Source organism: Camelina sativa, chromosome 14, assembly GCF_000633955.1.
Source record: "Camelina sativa cultivar DH55 chromosome 14, Cs, whole genome shotgun sequence".
Taxonomy (NCBI): domain Eukaryota; kingdom Viridiplantae; phylum Streptophyta; class Magnoliopsida; order Brassicales; family Brassicaceae; genus Camelina; species Camelina sativa.
The window spans coordinates 708062-726556 of NC_025698.1; the positions used below are offsets into that span (position 1 = coordinate 708062).

The 18495-nt window shown below is 38.3% G+C and overlaps 6 protein-coding genes and 1 pseudogene across 13 annotated transcripts in view; 5 read left to right on the forward strand and 2 right to left on the reverse strand.

Moving 5' to 3' along the window:
- The window catches only part of LOC104738736 (ABC transporter B family member 11), a 14939-nt gene extending 10024 nt beyond the window's left edge, over positions 1-4915 (forward strand). For 3 of the 8 annotated variants that reach the window (XM_010458935.2, XM_019236098.1, XM_019236097.1), the window contains one exon: positions 3998-4167. In XM_010458935.2, coding sequence (XP_010457237.2) covers positions 3998-4033 — 36 coding nt within the window. In that variant the 3' untranslated portion in view covers positions 4034-4167. Of the gene's footprint in view, positions 1-6; positions 76-175; positions 398-485; positions 725-820; positions 2394-2554; positions 2822-2918; positions 3183-3274; positions 3575-3661; positions 4168-4623 lie in introns of those variants that run through there. The other 5 variants (XM_019236101.1, XM_019236102.1, XM_019236100.1 and 2 more) reach the window with 5 other exon arrangements.
- On the reverse strand, positions 5243-6523 carry LOC104743115. The gene is made up of 2 exons (XM_010464231.1): positions 6055-6523; positions 5243-5952 (listed from the first exon to the last, which is right to left on the reverse strand). The coding sequence occupies exons 1-2, from the start codon at positions 6521-6523 to the stop codon at positions 5243-5245; spliced, it is 1179 nt and encodes a 392-aa protein (XP_010462533.1).
- Positions 6726-7439, reverse strand: LOC104743117 (NAC domain-containing protein 6-like). The gene has a single exon (XM_010464232.1). The coding sequence runs from the start codon at positions 7437-7439 to the stop codon at positions 6726-6728; it is 714 nt and encodes a 237-aa protein (XP_010462534.1).
- LOC104743118 lies at positions 8294-9140 on the forward strand (annotated as a pseudogene).
- Positions 9463-11484, forward strand: LOC104738737 (ATP-dependent Clp protease proteolytic subunit 5, chloroplastic). Its single transcript, XM_010458936.2, has 9 exons — positions 9463-9731; positions 9805-9915; positions 9992-10106; positions 10204-10296; positions 10389-10434; positions 10530-10602; positions 10724-10758; positions 10844-10932; positions 11052-11484. The coding sequence occupies exons 1-9, from the start codon at positions 9601-9603 to the stop codon at positions 11244-11246; spliced, it is 888 nt and encodes a 295-aa protein (XP_010457238.1). The 5' UTR covers positions 9463-9600; the 3' UTR covers positions 11247-11484.
- LOC104738738 lies at positions 12440-13371 on the forward strand. Its single transcript, XM_010458938.1, has one exon. It carries the CDS (start codon positions 12477-12479, stop codon positions 13308-13310), a length of 834 nt encoding a protein of 277 aa, XP_010457240.1. The 5' UTR covers positions 12440-12476; the 3' UTR covers positions 13311-13371.
- LOC104738739 (histone-lysine N-methyltransferase MEDEA-like) overlaps positions 14123-18495 on the forward strand; it is a 9147-nt gene continuing 4774 nt past the window's right edge. Inside the window, exons 1-17 of the mRNA XM_010458939.2 lie at positions 14123-14131; positions 14387-14476; positions 14824-15107; positions 15205-15381; positions 15479-15566; positions 15659-15784; positions 15890-15937; positions 16040-16111; positions 16195-16278; positions 16336-16403; positions 16496-16622; positions 16731-16939; positions 17103-17234; positions 17326-17395; positions 17696-17743; positions 17851-17979; positions 18069-18146. Coding sequence (XP_010457241.1) covers positions 14123-14131; positions 14387-14476; positions 14824-15107; positions 15205-15381; positions 15479-15566; positions 15659-15784; positions 15890-15937; positions 16040-16111; positions 16195-16278; positions 16336-16403; positions 16496-16622; positions 16731-16939; positions 17103-17234; positions 17326-17395; positions 17696-17743; positions 17851-17979; positions 18069-18146 — 1839 coding nt within the window. The remainder of the gene's footprint in view (positions 14132-14386; positions 14477-14823; positions 15108-15204; positions 15382-15478; positions 15567-15658; positions 15785-15889; positions 15938-16039; positions 16112-16194; positions 16279-16335; positions 16404-16495; positions 16623-16730; positions 16940-17102; positions 17235-17325; positions 17396-17695; positions 17744-17850; positions 17980-18068; positions 18147-18495) is intronic.

Genomic DNA, 18495 nt, shown 5'->3' on the forward strand with positions numbered 1-18495 from the left:
GAAACAAACACAGGAGAGGTTATTGGTAGAATGTCTGGAGATACTGTTCTTATACAAGATGCCATGGGTGAGAAGGTGATTAATATACAACTACTAGAGAAACTTGGATATTGTGGTTTCAGGCTGTAATGAGTATATTCATTTAAAAGTGTGTTACTGTTCTTGAATCTTGCAGGTTGGGAAGTTTATTCAGCTGATCTCTACTTTCGTGGGCGGATTTGTTTTAGCTTTCCTCAAAGGATGGTTACTAACATTGATTATGTTAACTTCAATTCCTCTTAATGCAATGGCTGGTGCAGCCATGGCACTTATAGTCACTCGAACTTCTTCTCGGGCACAAGCCGCTTATGCAAAAGCAGCAACTGTTGTTGAACAGACAATAGGGTCTATCCGGACGGTAAAACTCAACTTTCTAAGATACAAAACTATCATTTACTGAGATTTGTTGCTTAACTTTTTTTTGTTTGTTTTGTGGTTGTTTAAAGGTTGCTTCTTTTACGGGAGAGAAACAAGCTATTAACAGTTACAAGAAGTTCATAACATCGGCGTATAATTCAAGCGTTCAACAAGGTTTCTCAACCGGTTTAGGATTTGGAATAATGTTCTTTGTGTATTTCAGCACCTATGCTTTGGCTATTTGGTTTGGTGGGAAGATGATACTCGAAAAAGGGTATACTGGTGGCGATGTGATCAACGTGATCATCACTGTGGTTGTGGGTTCAAGGTAAGCTGTCTAGACAATCACTTCCATATATATAATGTCTTTTCACTTATATATGTGAGATTCCTAACGGTCACGTTCTGTTTTTGTCTTGTTTAGGTCGCTTGGGCAAACATCTCCATGTGTAACCGCATTTGCCGCGGGTCAAGCTGCAGCACATAAGATGTTTGAGACGATCAAAAGAAAGCCTCTGATTGATGCTTACGACGTGAATGGAAAGGTTCTTGGAGATATCCGAGGAGACATTGAACTTAAAGATGTGCATTTCAGTTACCCGGCGAGGCCTGACGAGGATATATTCAACGGATTCTCTCTGTTTATCCCAAGCGGTGCAAAAGCAGCATTAGTAGGAGAAAGTGGAAGTGGCAAATCTACGGTGATTAGTTTGATTGAGAGGTTTTATGATCCGAAAGCTGGCGAAGTGCTCATTGATGGAGTTAATCTGAAGGAGTTTCAGTTGAAATGGATCAGAAGCAAAATCGGATTGGTCAGCCAAGAACCGGTTCTGTTTTCGTCGAGCATCATGGAGAATATCGCCTACGGGAAAGAAAATGCAACGCTTCAAGAGATTAAAGCAGCGACCGAGCTAGCCAATGCGGCAAATTTTATTGATAAGTTACCTCAGGGTTTGGATACAATGGTAGGAGAGCACGGGACACAGCTCTCAGGGGGACAGAAACAGAGGATAGCGATTGCGAGAGCTATTCTAAAAGATCCACGGATTTTGCTTCTGGATGAAGCAACAAGCGCCCTCGATGCAGAATCCGAAAGAGTGGTTCAAGAGGCTTTAGATAGAGTTATGGTTAACCGGACTACGGTAATTGTCGCACATAGGTTAAGCACGGTCAGAAATGCGGATATGATTGCGGTAATTCACCGCGGCAGAATGGTGGAAAAGGGTTCGCATTCTGAGTTGTTAAAAGATGCTGAGGGAGCTTATTCGCAGCTCATTCGGTTACAAGAGATAAACAAGGGTCAAGATGCAAAACCATCAGACATATCTTCGGTAGAGGAATCTGTTTTTAGTAGTGCAACCTTGTCTGTTGGAAATAACCTTGGTAGCAGTAGCCAACGAGTTGGCAAAGAACCACTCCCAAAAGTATCACTCACCAGAATAGCAGCTCTAAACAAGCCTGAGATCCCGGTTCTCATTCTAGGAACCGTAGCAGCAGCAATCAATGGCACGATTTTCCCGGTTTTTGGGATTCTGATTTCAAAAGTCATCGAAGCGTTCTTCAAACCAGCTGACGAATTAAAGAAAGATTCAAGATTCTGGGCGATCACTTTTGTAGCTCTTGGAGTAACTTCGTTGATCGTCTCACCGACTCAAATGTATTTGTTTGCAGTAGCTGGAGGAAAACTGATTCGGAGAATTCGATCAATGTGTTTTGAGAGAGCGGTTCACATGGAAGTTAGCTGGTTCGATGAGCCACAGAACTCAAGTGGTAAGCTGGGGGCAAGACTATCAGCTGATGCAGCTTTAATTAGGGCTCTAGTTGGAGATGCATTGGCTCTAGCGGTTCAAAACGCTGCATCTGCTGCGGCTGGATTAATTATTGCTTTCACTGCGAGTTGGGAATTGGCGCTTATAATCTTGGTGATGCTTCCTCTTATTGGTATAAATGGTTTCGTTCAAGTCAAGTTCATGAAAGGATTCAGCGCGGACGCAAAGGTTTGTACATCAATGGGTTCAGTTCTGTAAAACTCCTCTGTTTGGTTGATTTCGGTTTTCTAAAAGTCCTCTGTTTTTGGTTGATTTCGGTTTTCTAAAGTCATCTGTTTTTTTTTCCTTGTGGATCAAGAAACTTACTCTGCTTTTGAATAACTTTGCAGTCACAGTACGAGGAGGCCAGTCAGCTAGCGAATGATGCGGTGGGGAGTATAAGAACAGTTGCGTCCTTCTGCGCAGAGGAGAAAGTGATGCAGATGTACAAGAAGCAATGCGAAGGTCCAATCAAAGACGGAATAAAACAAGGTTTCATCAGCGGATTAGGGACTGGATTTTCCTTCTTCCTTCTGTTTTGTGTCTATGCGACAAGCTTCTACGCGGGGGCTAAACTGGTTGAAGACGGCAAGACTACTTTCAATGATGTTTTCCAGGTAATGTGTTTTCCTAATCATTGCTTAAATATGTTTGAAAATCTTTGTGATCTAGTAATGAAGAAGAATGGATTGTATCTTGAGCTGGACCTTGCAGGTGTTCTTTGGTTTATCTATGGCAGCTGTTGGGATCTCTCAGTCGAGTTCTCTCGCTCCAGATTCTAGCAAAGCCAAGGTTGCAGCTGCTTCGATCTTTGCAATCATCGATAGGAAATCAAAGATAGACTCGAGCGATGAGTCAGGGACAGTGTTGGGGAATATTAAGGGAGATATTGAGCTTAGTCACTTAAGCTTCACGTATCCAGCAAGAGCAGACATTCAAATCTTTAGCGATCTTTGCTTAACCATTCGTGCAGGAAAGGTAAAACAATTTTTTTGGACAAAACCCTAACTATCTCTTAGGAATTTATAAGGTTCACACTCATCCGCTGTCTCTTTTTGTTTTTCTTTCAGACGGTTGCTTTGGTAGGAGAAAGCGGATCGGGGAAATCTACGGTGATCTCGCTCTTGCAAAGATTTTACGATCCGGATTCCGGTCATATAACCCTAGACGGAGTTGAGCTCAAGAAGCTGCAACTGAAATGGTTGAGACAACAAATGGGACTTGTGGGACAAGAACCTGTCTTGTTCAACGACACGATTAGAGCCAACATTGCTTATGGCAAGGGAAGCGAAGATGCTGCAACCGAGTCTGAGATCATAGCCGCTGCAGAACTCGCCAATGCACACAAATTCATCTCTAGCTTACAACAGGTAAGGGGAACAAAAAACAGATCTATATATATAAGAACTCTGCTTTTTTCGAAATTTACTTACAGCGCAAGCAATACAATTTTTTAGGGTTATGACACAGTAGTGGGAGAGAGAGGGATTCAGTTATCAGGAGGACAGAAACAGCGGGTGGCTATAGCACGCGCCATCGTGAAAGAGCCAAAGATATTGCTTTTGGACGAAGCAACGAGCGCTCTTGATGCGGAATCAGAGCGAGTGGTTCAAGATGCGCTAGACCGAGTGATGGTGAACCGAACCACGGTCGTGGTGGCTCACCGGTTATCGACAATTAAAAACGCTGACGTCATCGCCGTCGTTAAGAACGGTGTGATCGCTGAGAAAGGTACCCACGAGACGTTGATCAAAATCGACGGTGGGGTTTATGCTTCGCTAGTTCAGCTTCACATGACTGCTTCTAATTGCGATATATATACGTTTTGATGATTGATATATGTTTGGTTTATGAGCCAAAACTAGATAATGTGTACTTATTTATTCTTGTTTTGTTATTTTTGTTGTTGTTATTTGTATTTTCTTTTTCGTTCTAAAGTTTGTAATGAATGGATTTCGACTTTGACGAGATTAGTCTCTTTTCTTCAACCGACTAAGATGTTGAACGACGTATTTGACTTTGTAACAGATAAAATCTTCTCTTTGTGTAACGTTCACTCACTTGTTGTAATTAAGACCCTAGTCTTCGGATAAATTTACTCTCTCATTCTTTTTTTCTTCGTTAGTCGATCATCTCTCGTTTGTAAATACGTATGCAAAAATGCAAACTGACATTAACGAGTTAAAAAGATCTCCAATGTGGAGACCAACTATCCCAAAAAATACACTAAGCTTATCGTCACCAACACCACGCTTTAAAAAAACAAAAACCTACGATAACTAATGAGTACTCAACATTGCTTTCTTCTTTTTCTCCTCTGCTCTTGCATTGCACAATTTGCAACACAGCCCAACGATTTTTTATTGACTCCATTCGTGACAGGTGGCTCTTGCATCTCGTATCCATGAGTATTGAATANCGACAATTAAAAACGCTGACGTCATCGCCGTCGTTAAGAACGGTGTGATCGCTGAGAAAGGTACCCACGAGACGTTGATCAAAATCGACGGTGGGGTTTATGCTTCGCTAGTTCAGCTTCACATGACTGCTTCTAATTGCGATATATATACGTTTTGATGATTGATATATGTTTGGTTTATGAGCCAAAACTAGATAATGTGTACTTATTTATTCTTGTTTTGTTATTTTTGTTGTTGTTATTTGTATTTTCTTTTTCGTTCTAAAGTTTGTAATGAATGGATTTCGACTTTGACGAGATTAGTCTCTTTTCTTCAACCGACTAAGATGTTGAACGACGTATTTGACTTTGTAACAGATAAAATCTTCTCTTTGTGTAACGTTCACTCACTTGTTGTAATTAAGACCCTAGTCTTCGGATAAATTTACTCTCTCATTCTTTTTTTCTTCGTTAGTCGATCATCTCTCGTTTGTAAATACGTATGCAAAAATGCAAACTGACATTAACGAGTTAAAAAGATCTCCAATGTGGAGACCAACTATCCCAAAAAATACACTAAGCTTATCGTCACCAACACCACGCTTTAAAAAAACAAAAACCTACGATAACTAATGAGTACTCAACATTGCTTTCTTCTTTTTCTCCTCTGCTCTTGCATTGCACAATTTGCAACACAGCCCAACGATTTTTTATTGACTCCATTCGTGACAGGTGGCTCTTGCATCTCGTATCCATGAGTATTGAATACTAGCCCAAAAGGATTGGTGTTGGTCAGCATGTTGTCCCATGGAGACATCTCTTGAATTCCTGCTAAATATGAATCTTGAAAGTAGAGGTAGCCCTGCATCTCATATCTTGCGCAATCCATCTCACCTAAAGTATCAACGATCTTCTCTTGTTCTTGTTGTTGAGTGACGCTTTCCAGGTTAAACATTATATCTTGGTCAACACATTCATCTTCCATGATTACCAGCGGATTCCCTGAATCTTGAACTTGAGGAGGGAGAGGAATATGTGGGTGTTGTTGTTGACTGGCACTATCAACATCTTCTTCTTCTTCGTCTTTATCCAATAGATTTTCCAGCTCTTCCGCATAGTCCTCCATGTGTTGATCAAGGTTTAAGATATCTTGGCGGCCAACACATTCATCTTCCGTGATTACCAGCGGGTTCCCTGAATCTTGAACTTGAAGAGGAAGAGGAATATGTGGATGTTGTTGTTGTTGTGTGACCCTATCATACTCATCATCTTCGTCTTTATCCAGTATATTTTCCAGCTCTTTCGCATATTCGTCCATGTGTTGATCCACTGTAGATCTTAAATCTTGACCTCCAAGAGGAGAGCCTTGAGGAAGCATCAGTGGTTGTTGTTGATCAATGAAACCAAAAGTGCTATCAATCATCCTCTCTTGTTCTCGTTGTTGAGTGACGCTTTCCATAGGAAGAGGAATATGTGGATACTGTTGTTGTTGTTTAACCATATCATCATCATCATCTTCTTCGTCTTTATCCAGTATATTTTCCAGCTCTTTCGCATATTCCTCCATTTGGTCCTTTGTGGATCTTAAATCTTGACCTCCAAGAGGAGGGATTGAGTCTTGAGGAAGCATCAGTGGTTGTTGTTGATCAATGAAGTCAAGGAGCTCAGTATCAAACATGAAATTATAATCATCAGCGTCCATGGTTTGTTGTCCAGTCTCCGTATCATACCCCTCTCCTCCATCTCCGGTGACAAGAGCGTTTGAGACCGTATTGTTGTCTAGTGGTGGATGTTCAACGATGTTGTTATTGGTCTCAGTAGTCTGTAACTGAAATTGGTCATCCACGTCTTTCTTCACACGGATATTACACAAGACAACTTCAGCAGCGTTCTCATCACTCCCTAGCCAATACTCCGTCATACACCAACCGGTGGCCTCTCCCTTTTTCTTTGGCTGTCCTCTTACATGTCTGTAGTACGAGTATTCCTGTTTATATCCGATCACAACATCGTTAGCGTCCAAGATAGCCGTCTTCAAGCCTGACTTATTCCAAGTCCCGCCTCCGCTGCCTCCTCGTCCGGATACCGTACGTATAATTTTGTTACCAGATTCGCATGTTCTCTCAACAAAAGTAGAACCAGCCCCTATCAATGAACTGATCGTTTTTGACGTGCGGAAGACGCCATGGTTCGTCTTCGTAAAGTTTTATATCTGTAATGAAGCCGTCTTTGCCCGTGATTAATCTGTTGCATAGATAATGCTCCACCAGCTTCAAGTCCGTTGGAAAGAACTTGAGATGGCTAGGATCTACCATAGTAATCATGTCTTCACGAGGTGCGGAAACCCTATTACTACTCGCGTACGAGGACACGTTTTTGACTTGCTTCTTCTTCCCACGGATATAACATAAGACAGTTTCTTGAAACTCAATATTCTTACTCGCTAGCCAATACTCTGTCATACACCAACCGGTGGCGGTGAGGTCTCCATGTTTGTAGTACGAGAGTTCTGTTTTGTGTCCGATCACAACCTTGTTACGGTCGACGATGTCCTCCTTGCTGCCGTTGCTCTTCCAAGTCCCTATGGTGATGCCTCCTCGCCCCAGCACCTTACGATTAGGTGTTTTACGAGCTTTGAGTGTCCTCTTTACATTGTAGAAAAACTCCTTCTCATTGAACAGATTGTTGTTGACGTGCGGAAGAAGCCATGGATGGTCTTCGTAAAGTTTGATGTCTTTTATAAAACCTTCCTTGTCTGTATCTATTCTCCTGCGTAGATAATGGTCCGCCAACGTCATGTCTGATGGAAAGAACTTGAGGTCCCTGGGATCTGCCATAGTAAATCGATCTCCAAGAAACCTAACTTTGATCGTAGTTGTCGTCACCTCTAAGGAATCCACAATACAATCGAAGTTTTGAAACCCTTGTAACTTTATCTAGTATATATATACATATATGGCAACGTCATTTCCACCCTTATAGTTTCTTTTATTTTATTTTGTTTTGATAAATTATTTTTCTGAATTTTAATTGATATTCTTTCTTCCTTTTCCAATATTACAAAGGAATTTGATATTCCAATATTATAGGACAGTTAGCATGCATGAATGCATCCATAACTCTAAAAGGCTAAAAGATTTGTCACGCGAAGAAGATAGTGGCTAATCACATCCAAACTTGGAAATTATAGGAAAGTTGTTATCATGGATAACCCTAAAAAGATTTGTCACGTGCGAAAGAAGATAGTGGTTATTAGCTAATCACATCCAGACTTGGAGATATGGATTGATATTGGATATATAATATAATCGATCGTCATAAGCAGAATAAAAAAAGCTATTGTATTCTCTGTTTTTTAGCGGCCATATATAAAATAAGATTCCAAAATAATCATACTTGAATGAAGAAGTCGAAACTAATATAGCAAGATTCCAAAATAATCATACTTTTGACTCAATGAACCATCTCTAATAAAATATGAATGATCTATATATAGTTATTTTAATTACCATCCATAATGATGAAATATTTTAACAAGTAACAACATTAAGTGGCAACGCAAACCATCCATGAGCTAGTTCGGTGTTACAATAAAAACTGAAAATTTTCTATAAATTAAATAACAAAAATTAGTGTTTATAAACAAAAACAAAATATATATATCTAAAATCTTCATTCTTCATACTAGAAGATGAAGAAGTCACCACCATTGCTCTGTTTCTCTCTTGCTTTGTTTTCTCTCCTCTCATTTCCTTCCTCCTCAGCTCGTATCTTCTCCTCTGATGTCCCCTCCGCTTCTCCTTCTTCTACCGTAGCCACCACAAAGGACGGCGGCGTAGACGAAGCCACTGAGACCGATTACTCTGCTTTCACGACGCATTGGAGCATTTTAGACCTAACGGACTTCAAAAACGCCTTTAAAAACCTCCCGGATCTCTCTAACCTCAACATCTCCTCCCTCCACGTGCCACCCTCCATTGACTCCATCTGATCCGGCACCGACTACGCCGCCGAATGCGTCGTCTCAATCCTCCCACTCCTACGTGACTTCCGCAAATTCGAGCCAAAACCCATCGACGTCCTTGGGATGGAGATGAGTGCGCTCTACTACGAGAAAGCTAACACCACGCTAGACTTAGCCAAGCGTCTCATCGCTGACCTGTCAACGCCGCGTGACGTGGCGGATGTCTTGGACTTGTGTGTCGACATTCGACAACTACGAGTCGCTCCTCGATGATCTTAAAGATACTTCCGTAGCCGTCGATGATGGAGAATTTGGACGGCTAGAGATTGTGGTGAGTGCTGCGATCGCAGATATGGTGACTTGCTCGGACGCTTTTACTGACTCGCCGGAGCTTGAGTCGCCGATGGCTAATGTTGATGCTTTTCTTAAGAAGCTTTGTAGCAATGTCTATTTCTCAGATGATCTACATGTAACTCTTAACTATAAATATCAAAGATATACAATGCTCCAAAGTCTACAATCTAATAATCCACCATCTTATCATCTTGTTAGTAAAAATATATTTCAGAGATAGACAAGTTAATTTGCAACACAGAAGATTACATTATGGTGGAGTCCAAATAATTCCAACTCATGATTTTACTGGCTAATCACTGGACTCGAAAACCGTCTAAACTAAAAAAACAATTAGGAAGCTTTATGGGCCAGTAATGGTCTCCACAAAGCCCATTAACACATAATCTTGTTTAACAAACAAAAACGTAACAATCGCGTTTTGTAAGTACAGAAAGGCGTTAGCGTGTAATATTATCGGACCTAAAATTGACCCGCCCCATCCTGAACTAAACCCGACCCGATAACACCTACTCAGATATCATCAGCACCAATTAGTCAGTTTAGTCACACTTCGAAGAAGCAAAAAAGAAATCCCCAAATTTGCAGAAGGATAAGAGAAGAGCCGGAAGGTTCCTCGCCGGTGAACGGAGTTAGGGTTTTCAAATTGCATCCCCCTCAAATCGATAACAAAAAAAGAAATGGCTCATGCTTGCGTCTCTACATCGGCTTCTTCTCTCAGATTTACAGCTGGATTCGTCTCCGCTAGTCCCAATGGCTCCTCTTTCGATTCTCCCAAGCTTTCTCTCCCTTTCGAGCCCCTTCGTTCAAGGTTTCTCTCACTTTTTTCTCTCGGAATCTTCTTTAGGTTAATTTTAAGGGAACTGAACGAGTTTTGTTTGTAGGAAGACGAAGAAGTTAGTTAGCGATAGGAAGAATTCAACTCCGAAAGCTGTATATTCCGGTAATCTCTGGACACCGGAGACTCCCTCTCCTCAAGGAGTTTGGTCCATGAGGTGAGTTTGACGATGTTCTTTAAACCGTGATTTTGAAACTCTCTTTTTGATGGATGGAACTATGTTTACTTTGCAGAGATGATTTACAAGTTCCTTCGTCACCGTATTTTCCTGTGTATGCTCAAGGACAAGGACCACCTCCTATGGTGCAAGAGCGTTTCCAGAGTATCATTAGTCAGCTCTTCCAATATGTAAAACTGATAAAACTCTCTCCTCTTGATTTGTTATTTAAAGTTTCCAGCTTAGCTTTCTTGTCAATGAATGGTTTCTTTTGTTTTGATCGTTTAGAGGATTATTCGCTGTGGTGGTGCTGTGGATGATGATATGGCAAACATTATTGTAGCTCAGCTTCTGTACCTTGATGCTGTTGATCCTACTAAGGTTCGATATTGTAGTAGAATTCAATTTCATGTCTTGTTACTTTATTCAGATGTTTTTGCTTTAGGATTCTGATAGTGCTTATTGTTGAACAGGATATTGTCATGTATGTTAATTCTCCTGGTGGATCAGTTACAGCTGGTAATTACAACTTTTATCAGCTTACTTTTTTTCCCTGTGATCTTATTAAGTGTTTCATCTCTTTTTCCGGTTTTCATTGTTCTCACTTTCCTCAGGAATGGCTATCTTCGATACTATGAGGCATATCCGGCCTGATGTCTCCACTGTTTGTGTCGGTCTAGCTGCTAGGTGAAACTTTCACCATCCTTTAATTCTCATTATCTCTTGGTTTTCTTATGGTCCTTGGTAAATGTGGAGTTATATGGATTCTAATGCCCTCCTTTCATCTGTGTTGGTTTTTTATGAACAGTATGGGAGCTTTTCTGCTGAGTGCTGGAACCAAAGGTAGTCTCTTAATCCCTTTGGTTCATAGTGCAGTCTTTTAGGTAATGTCTTGATGTGAGCTTAACTTCAATCGTTGAAACTGCAGGGAAAAGATACAGTCTACCAAACTCAAGGATAATGATCCATCAGCCGCTTGGTGGAGCTCAAGGTGGCCAAACCGACATCGACATTCAGGTCATTCATCCTTGCCTTTACGAGTGCATCCCAGTCACATCGTCTTAAGTTGTTACAGAGACTAGATTTTGATTCATTTTTTAAATCTAACCATCCAAGTTAACATGCTCTGAGACCAGGCAAATGAGATGCTGCATCACAAGGCGAACCTAAACGGATATCTCGCGTATCACACTGGTCAAAGCCTGGAGAAGATAAACCAGGACACAGACCGTGATTTCTTCATGAGTGCTAAGGAAGCAAAAGAGTATGGACTTATCGATGGTGTTATCATGAATCCTCTTAAAGCTCTCCAGCCACTTGCAGCTGCTTAATCGCCTGAAGGTAGTGGTTCAGCTTAGCGCTTGCTCTTTTTTCTTTTTGGGGGTTTTATGAACTCAGATTTTCCATGAAATATGTTTCTATTCTAGAAGGAAAATCAGATTTGTCTGGGATCAAAATCAGTAGTTGATACATACATGAAAGAACAAAGTAAAGTTTCTTGCTCTGCTGTTTGATTGAACGACAGTGATCTTCTAAGCTTAGCAATGATTTTATCCACTCTAAATCGAATCATTAGCCTATTTTACTGAATCTGGTGGTCACACCAAGCTTTGTAGTCGCTTCATAATAAGGCTATTGATGACTCTTTTAGTGGTAAAATTAGGATGTGAAAAACAAAAGAAAAAGTTACCGCCTCTTTCCACCGTTTGTTTTGTTGTCATTGCACCGTAAAGCTTTTTAGATCGGTAATGAATTAGAAGGTGAGTACCAACTAATGCAATTTTTATTTTTGACTTTCGTTTTCAATCTGAAAGTTACAACTCCACTAGTCTTAATCCTGAGTTTGTCAAAGCTTTAACACTAGGATTTATAACTAACTTTTCTATTGAGTTATTACCTGTCATTCAAGATCTTGGGATTTTTTAATCATCCTTTTCTTTCAAAAAAGAAATCAGGAAATGTTTAATGTAAGATCTAATCGATGTATCGTATCTACTCTTCTATGCTTTTTGGGTCTTCCCATCTTTGTAACCTTGTTAACCTTTTAAACTTTGAGATCTTTGAATCACCTCTTGTACTTGCTTTGATTTGATTAAATGAAAGCTTAAGTTTGTCAAAAAAAAAGATATGGGAGGAGCTTTATCCACCATGTTAATGGTCGAACACTAAGATATGTTGGGTCCGTCGGATGCATTTGTGGTCAAAGAAACTATTTTGGATATAATTTATTAGCAACTTGTAGTAACCATTACTATCAAATACAATTTTAACTTAAATATTAACGTTATCTTCATTACAAGAATCGTTCAGTTTAGCTGCGTTCAGTTTAGCTGCGTTCATCGATAAACAAATAAAAGAGAATTAGTTATATGCATAGATTTAAAATATAAAGGAATAAGAAAAGAGGACATTTTGTAGTTAGACGACCATAGACGTGGCTGCCAAACACACTTTCCTAAAGCTTTATATAGATCTTTCTTACACCCTCTGTTTCTTCTCATTCAAGCAACAGTCTCTTCCCATTTGTTTCTTCTTCTTCTACTACTTCTTGGCGGATTAAGATGGAACATGAAGAAACACAGAAGAACCAGAGAAGCAGCTGCTCACTGCTTCGACCATTTCAAATGATCTCTATTAGCCTTCTTAGTCTCCTCGTCCCTCTCTCTTTCCTCTTCCTTTCACGTCTCTCTCTCTCCTCTTTCTCAGCTCCAGTCACCGTCTCCGGCGTATTCTCCCTTCTTCACCAGGTCGATGTCGGAGTCTTATACACAATCTTATCTCTTATCATCGTCTCCACTTTAATCCACAATCTCTCCGGAAAACCAGAGTGCTCTGTTCTCCATGCCCATCTATACATTTGCTGGATCGTTCTCTTCATCGTCCAAGCTTGTGTTGCCTTTGGAATAGAAGCAACCATGAGCACGACCATGTCTATAAATACAGACACAAGCTTTTCTCTTGCTTCTCAAGAAAGGTGGGTTTTGGTTAGGGTTATGTTCTTTTTGGGCCTACACGAAGTGATGCTGATGTGGTTCAGAGTCGTGGTTAAGCCGGTGGTTGACGACACTGTTTTCGGGGTTTACGTGGAGGATGAGAGATGGTCGGAGAGAGCCGTCGTGGCGGTGACTTTTGGTACAATGTGGTGGTGGAGGCTAAGAGATGAGGTTGAAAGTTTGGTGGTCGTTGCAGAGGTTAAACGAAACCTTCTGATTCGTTTGGGAGGTCTCGATTTTGTAAACTGGTGGATGTATTACATCTGTGTTGGAATTGGTTTGGTTAAGATCTTCAAAGGGTTTTTGTTTTTTGTCAATATGTTAATTTTGACCATCAGGAGGTCGAGAAAAGGCTGTGTATCGTTTGTTGTTGTTGATATGTGTAATGATAATAATGTGTAAGGGATTTGAGATATCAAACTCAAAACTCAATTATTAATATTTTTGAGACTTTTTCATTTAATTTTAAAATTTTCTTTCTAGCGATGTATATGTCAGAAAAATAAGGGAATGTAGAATAGAAAAAAAAAAACACTTCATCCAAAAATAACCATAGGACATAAATTTAAATGTATTTTTTCTACATGTATAACACGTTTATAGTCCTTTTAAAAGAAAAACTGGAAAATTAAATTAACGTTGATTATAAGTAGTAAAAATATCAGAATCATAAAATTTACGTTTAATTATACACATATATATATATATATAACGTATATATTTATCCATAATGTTTTCAACGATTTACAGTTTTTTTCTTCTGCGTAAACAACAACAAAAATCATACTATGAATACACAATATAAGTAATTAATTTACCAGACATTCCGACATTTTAATATATGTATCAACAATTTTTCAATGGTAGTTTAATTAAACCAATTTATCACATAATTATGAGTTTTTTTTTCTTTTTAAGATAAAGTATTTGAATTCAAACTTGAGATGTCAAAACGTTATTTAATAGGCAAGCCAACATCCACAGGTATATATAGTATATGTTTCAAAATTAAAATGTTCCTCATATTTTCATATTTTCTTCCTTTTAAAGCATGAGGTTCCATATACGCATACGTTTCTTCTAGATTATAGATTTTCCCTTTTTTCTTTCCATTTTTTTTTGTGGACTCCTTATTTAATTGAAAGCCTCCATATACATAATCCTTTGCAACAACAACGGAGAAGACGAGAAAACAACAAGAGGCGAGGAGGTTAATGGAGAAGGTGAGTACTATTGACTACATCGTTATTGACTAGGTTGTGAAATCATGATAAGTTCTATAACATTTAAGATTTATGTTATTCTTCCCATGATCCATAAAATTTTTCTGAGTAGTGAGAACCAGCAGAATTTTTGTTATTTACATTTGATGTGTGGGGTGTATAAGTCCTACTGCTTCTCGATCGTTTCTTTTTGTTTTACATAATTTTCGTGGTTTCATACTGCTTTAAAAAAGTTTTATTGTTGATTTAATCTAGGAAAGCCATGAAGGTGGTGATGAGGATTTGCCACCCGAGATAAATCAGATCAGAGAGCAAATCGAAAAGAAGAGATTTATGCATATCAATGTAAGAGACTTTTTGTTGCTTCAATATCTACTATGTTCTCTCTTTTTTTCTGGGGTGAAATTAAGGAGATGAGAGACTTAATCTGATAATTATAGGATTGCAAAGAGATGTTCACATAAATCATGAACATATATGTATTTTTTTCTTTCTTAAAAAAAAAAAAAACATTAAAACCTTTAAATAAATAAAACATATTTTGTAGAAAATTGCGTAGGACTTCACATTTTTTTGGGGTTAGGGTCTGTATATATAAGAAGCCAAGATTGATGCATATATATTTGTCAAACATTCAGAATCAAAAGTTTCTGTAATTTTGAAAAATCACTTACCTATTAATTGATTAACAGGATTCATTCGAGCTGATATGCAAACGGAGTGTGAATGCTCATGCTTTCCACCATCAAAACCTTGCCTCAAAACGGTCCGAAGCAGAGAATAATAATGGAGGAAGAGATAACAATCTGCTTCTTTCGAGAATGCTAGAACCACTTCATCATTTCAGTGGCTATTGGAATTATGATTGCAAATATGACGAGCGTTATGTTCTTGATGAAGATATTACATTACACAGTGTCAAGCTTCCAGTTATTGAGCAGCTACCACGATCCGTAACATGGGTCTTCACGAATAGGCATGTTTGTTTTTGTTTCCTACTAAAGATCCATCATATACTATATTTATCACTCATATTGTATAAATATATGCATGTCTTTAACGTAACACTGCAGTAGCCAGCTGATGGCTGAGAATGATTCTGTGTTTGGTAAGAGACAATTCTACTACGTGGATGGTGAGGCAGTAGAATTGAGCAGCGAGGAAGACGAAGAACATGAAGCAGAAGATGATGAGGAAGAAACCAAGAAAGAAATATTCATATTTTCCGAGGATGTAGACCTGTTCATATGGTTAGTTTTTGCATTACATCTGTTCTTGATTATAAACTCATATATGCACTCAAGTGTAGTCCGTCCATATCTAGTAAACTGTTCAAGAAATTTTCAGGACGATTGGGCAGCAATATGGTTTCGATGATCAGGACGTGCTGAGTGCTCTCGCCAAGTTTCTTGAAGTGGAAGTTTCCGATATATCGGTAATAACCAAATCGAATCTTCATATATACATCGATAAATAGTTTTCCTGCTTTTTTATTGGTTGCTCTCTTTTCAAAACTAAATAATGTAGGAAAGATACAATGAGCTCAAGCTTAAGAATGATGGAAATGTTGAAGAGACTTCTGATTTGCTTTCCAAAGGAATTGTTATTACTTTTCAGGATGCTGCTTATAGGCGTTTCTGCCGTCGTTGCTTGGTAACTTTGACTCTTTCCTTCTTCTTTTTTTTTTGTCACAGAAAAAAGAAAAGAGAAGATTATAGATACATACTTTTATTATATTTTTATTAATTCATTTTACAGATATTTGATTGTCATATGCATGAGAAGTATCAGCCTGGGATTAAATCTGTAAGCTTGAATTTATTTATAATCAAACTTTAAGTTGCATAATAAGCCTTATAATTAAGCTTAAGTTGTTATTAACTCAATTAGATTGCTTTGGCTTGTCAGGGACAAGGTATATCTAATTTGTCCGAGAATGAAGATGATAATGGACAATGCTATGAGCATTGTTACCTCATGGTCTCTCTCTGATCTCTCTCTCTGATCTTAGTACTTTTTTTATTTCTTAACTATGTTTATTAATGGTTTAACATATATAATAGGTAGAAGCTAATGATCATGTGGTGGATAATGATAATTCTACATCAAACGAGAGAGGGAAGAATATGGTCTCATATAACAACACAGTAAATGAAGATGCTGAAGTGAATGATACTTATGAAGTAACAACAGATATTACAGAGATGACTATGTGGACGTCTGAGGAGAAGGATCTTTACTTGAAAGGAGTTGAAGTCTTTGGGAGAAACAGGTAAAAACATTTTAAAAATGGTGTTTCATGTATCGTGGTATATATATACTTATAACGTGTATGTATCCCTTGATGATCATGCTTTTCCGCAGTTGTCTTATTGCATTTAACTTACTTCGGGGGTATAAAACGTGCCAAGAGGTTTACAAATACATGAGTGAACAAGATCAATCTACTATGTTACTAGATCATTACAGACCTACAAAAAAAAACAAGCAGGTAAAATAAACTATATTGTCGTAATCCTCATGACATGGATGTTAGAAACACTTTATTCAAGTTTCATATATATATATATATATATATATATATATGGTTTCATTACAGGTTAACAAAAAAGTATCTCGAAGAAGTACTAGGTTTGTCCGCAAAAAGGTCAGACAACGAAAATATGCTCGTTGTCCACCTGCTTTGAAAAAAACAGCCAATGGAGAAGCTAAGTTATATAAGCAGTACACACCATGCAGTTGCGAGTCAACATGTGGAGATCAATGCATTTGTTTAACTAATGAAAATTGTTGCGAAAAATATTGCGGGTATGTCATTCTTTTTTTACTCGTAAAGTTTAAAACGTTCTTGAGGCCTAATAATGTTAAACTAGAATTCTCCATAAGATTTAAATAATTCGGACTAGTCTATCTGATGTTGAATTTTCAGAAAACTCTGATTGATAAACTCAATACAATATTTTTTATTCAGGTGCCCGAAGGATTGTAACAATCGTTTTGGAGGATGTCGTTGTGCAATCGGTCAATGCGTAAACCGACAATGTCCTTGCTTCGCTGCTAGTCGTGAATGTGATCCAGATCTTTGTCGGAATTGTTCGTTTGGGTAACACTTTCACTTCGATATTTCTTTACAAAATTTGATGATTAAAGGTCGAACCTAAAGTCTAAATTTTATTTTTTACTTTATAATATAGCTGTGGAGATGAGACATTAGAGCAAATGCAATGCAAGAACATGCAATTCCTTCTTAGCAGAAACAAGAAGGTAAACCATCAACGTCAAATACGTACCGAAATTTTAAACTGATAATATGAATTACTTTTTTTTTGAATAAATGTTAAATTATATTCAAAAGAAATAAATGTTTTACATAGCTAGAGCAGAGCTTTGCTTAAAAATTATTACAGACAGCATACTTAATAGGAGCTTGTAGCAAACCAAGCTTGAATACTATGGCCTCCACCGATTATCGGTTGCGGACGTTCTTATCAAACAATTTAATAAGTTTGTCATTTCTGATTATATGAATTACATTTAATTGTCATTTCTTTTCTTATTCACTAGATTCTCCTTGCAAGGTCTGATGTTCAAGGATGGGGTGCATTTACACGGGTAAGCAAAGCCAAAGTTTAATAGTTATTGGTGCATTGATAACTCTTTTCTTTGTTTGTTTTTAGTGTTTCATACCATTAATTGTGTGATTTGGTTTGATTTGTCAGCACTCACTTAAAAAGAATGAGTTTCTCGGAGAATATACGGGCGAACTTATCACTCATGATGAAGCAAATGAGCGTGGGAGACTAGAAGATCGGACTGGTTCGTCCTACCTCTTTACCTTGAATGATCAGGTAATTAACTTTAGTCTCTGATCGTTTTACCTTGAATGTTTACTATTCGCGAGTTACACATTTATTCTCATCAAAGTAACATTTTACAGCTCGAAATCGATGCTCGCCGTAAAGGTAACAAGTTTAAATTTCTCAATCACTCAGCAAAACCTAACTGCTACGCCAAGGTACCAATTCATTGTACTTTATCTTGAACATATACTAACATTCCAATACTTATGTTGGTTTCTCTAAATCATGTATCAAATTTACTTAGTTGCGGATTGGTCCTTATATAGAATCATATATCTCCAAAACATTCCAAGGACAAACTCAATTATTATGACACGAGAGTTTATGGTTTTGTGTGCAGTTGATGATTGTGCGAGGAGACCAGAGGATCGGTATATACGCGGAGAAGGCTATCGAAGAAGGTGAGGAGCTTTTCTTCGACTATTGCTATGGACCAGAACATGCGGATTGGTCTCGTGGTCGAAACCCTAAAAAGACTGGTGTTTCCAAAAAGTCTAAGGATAT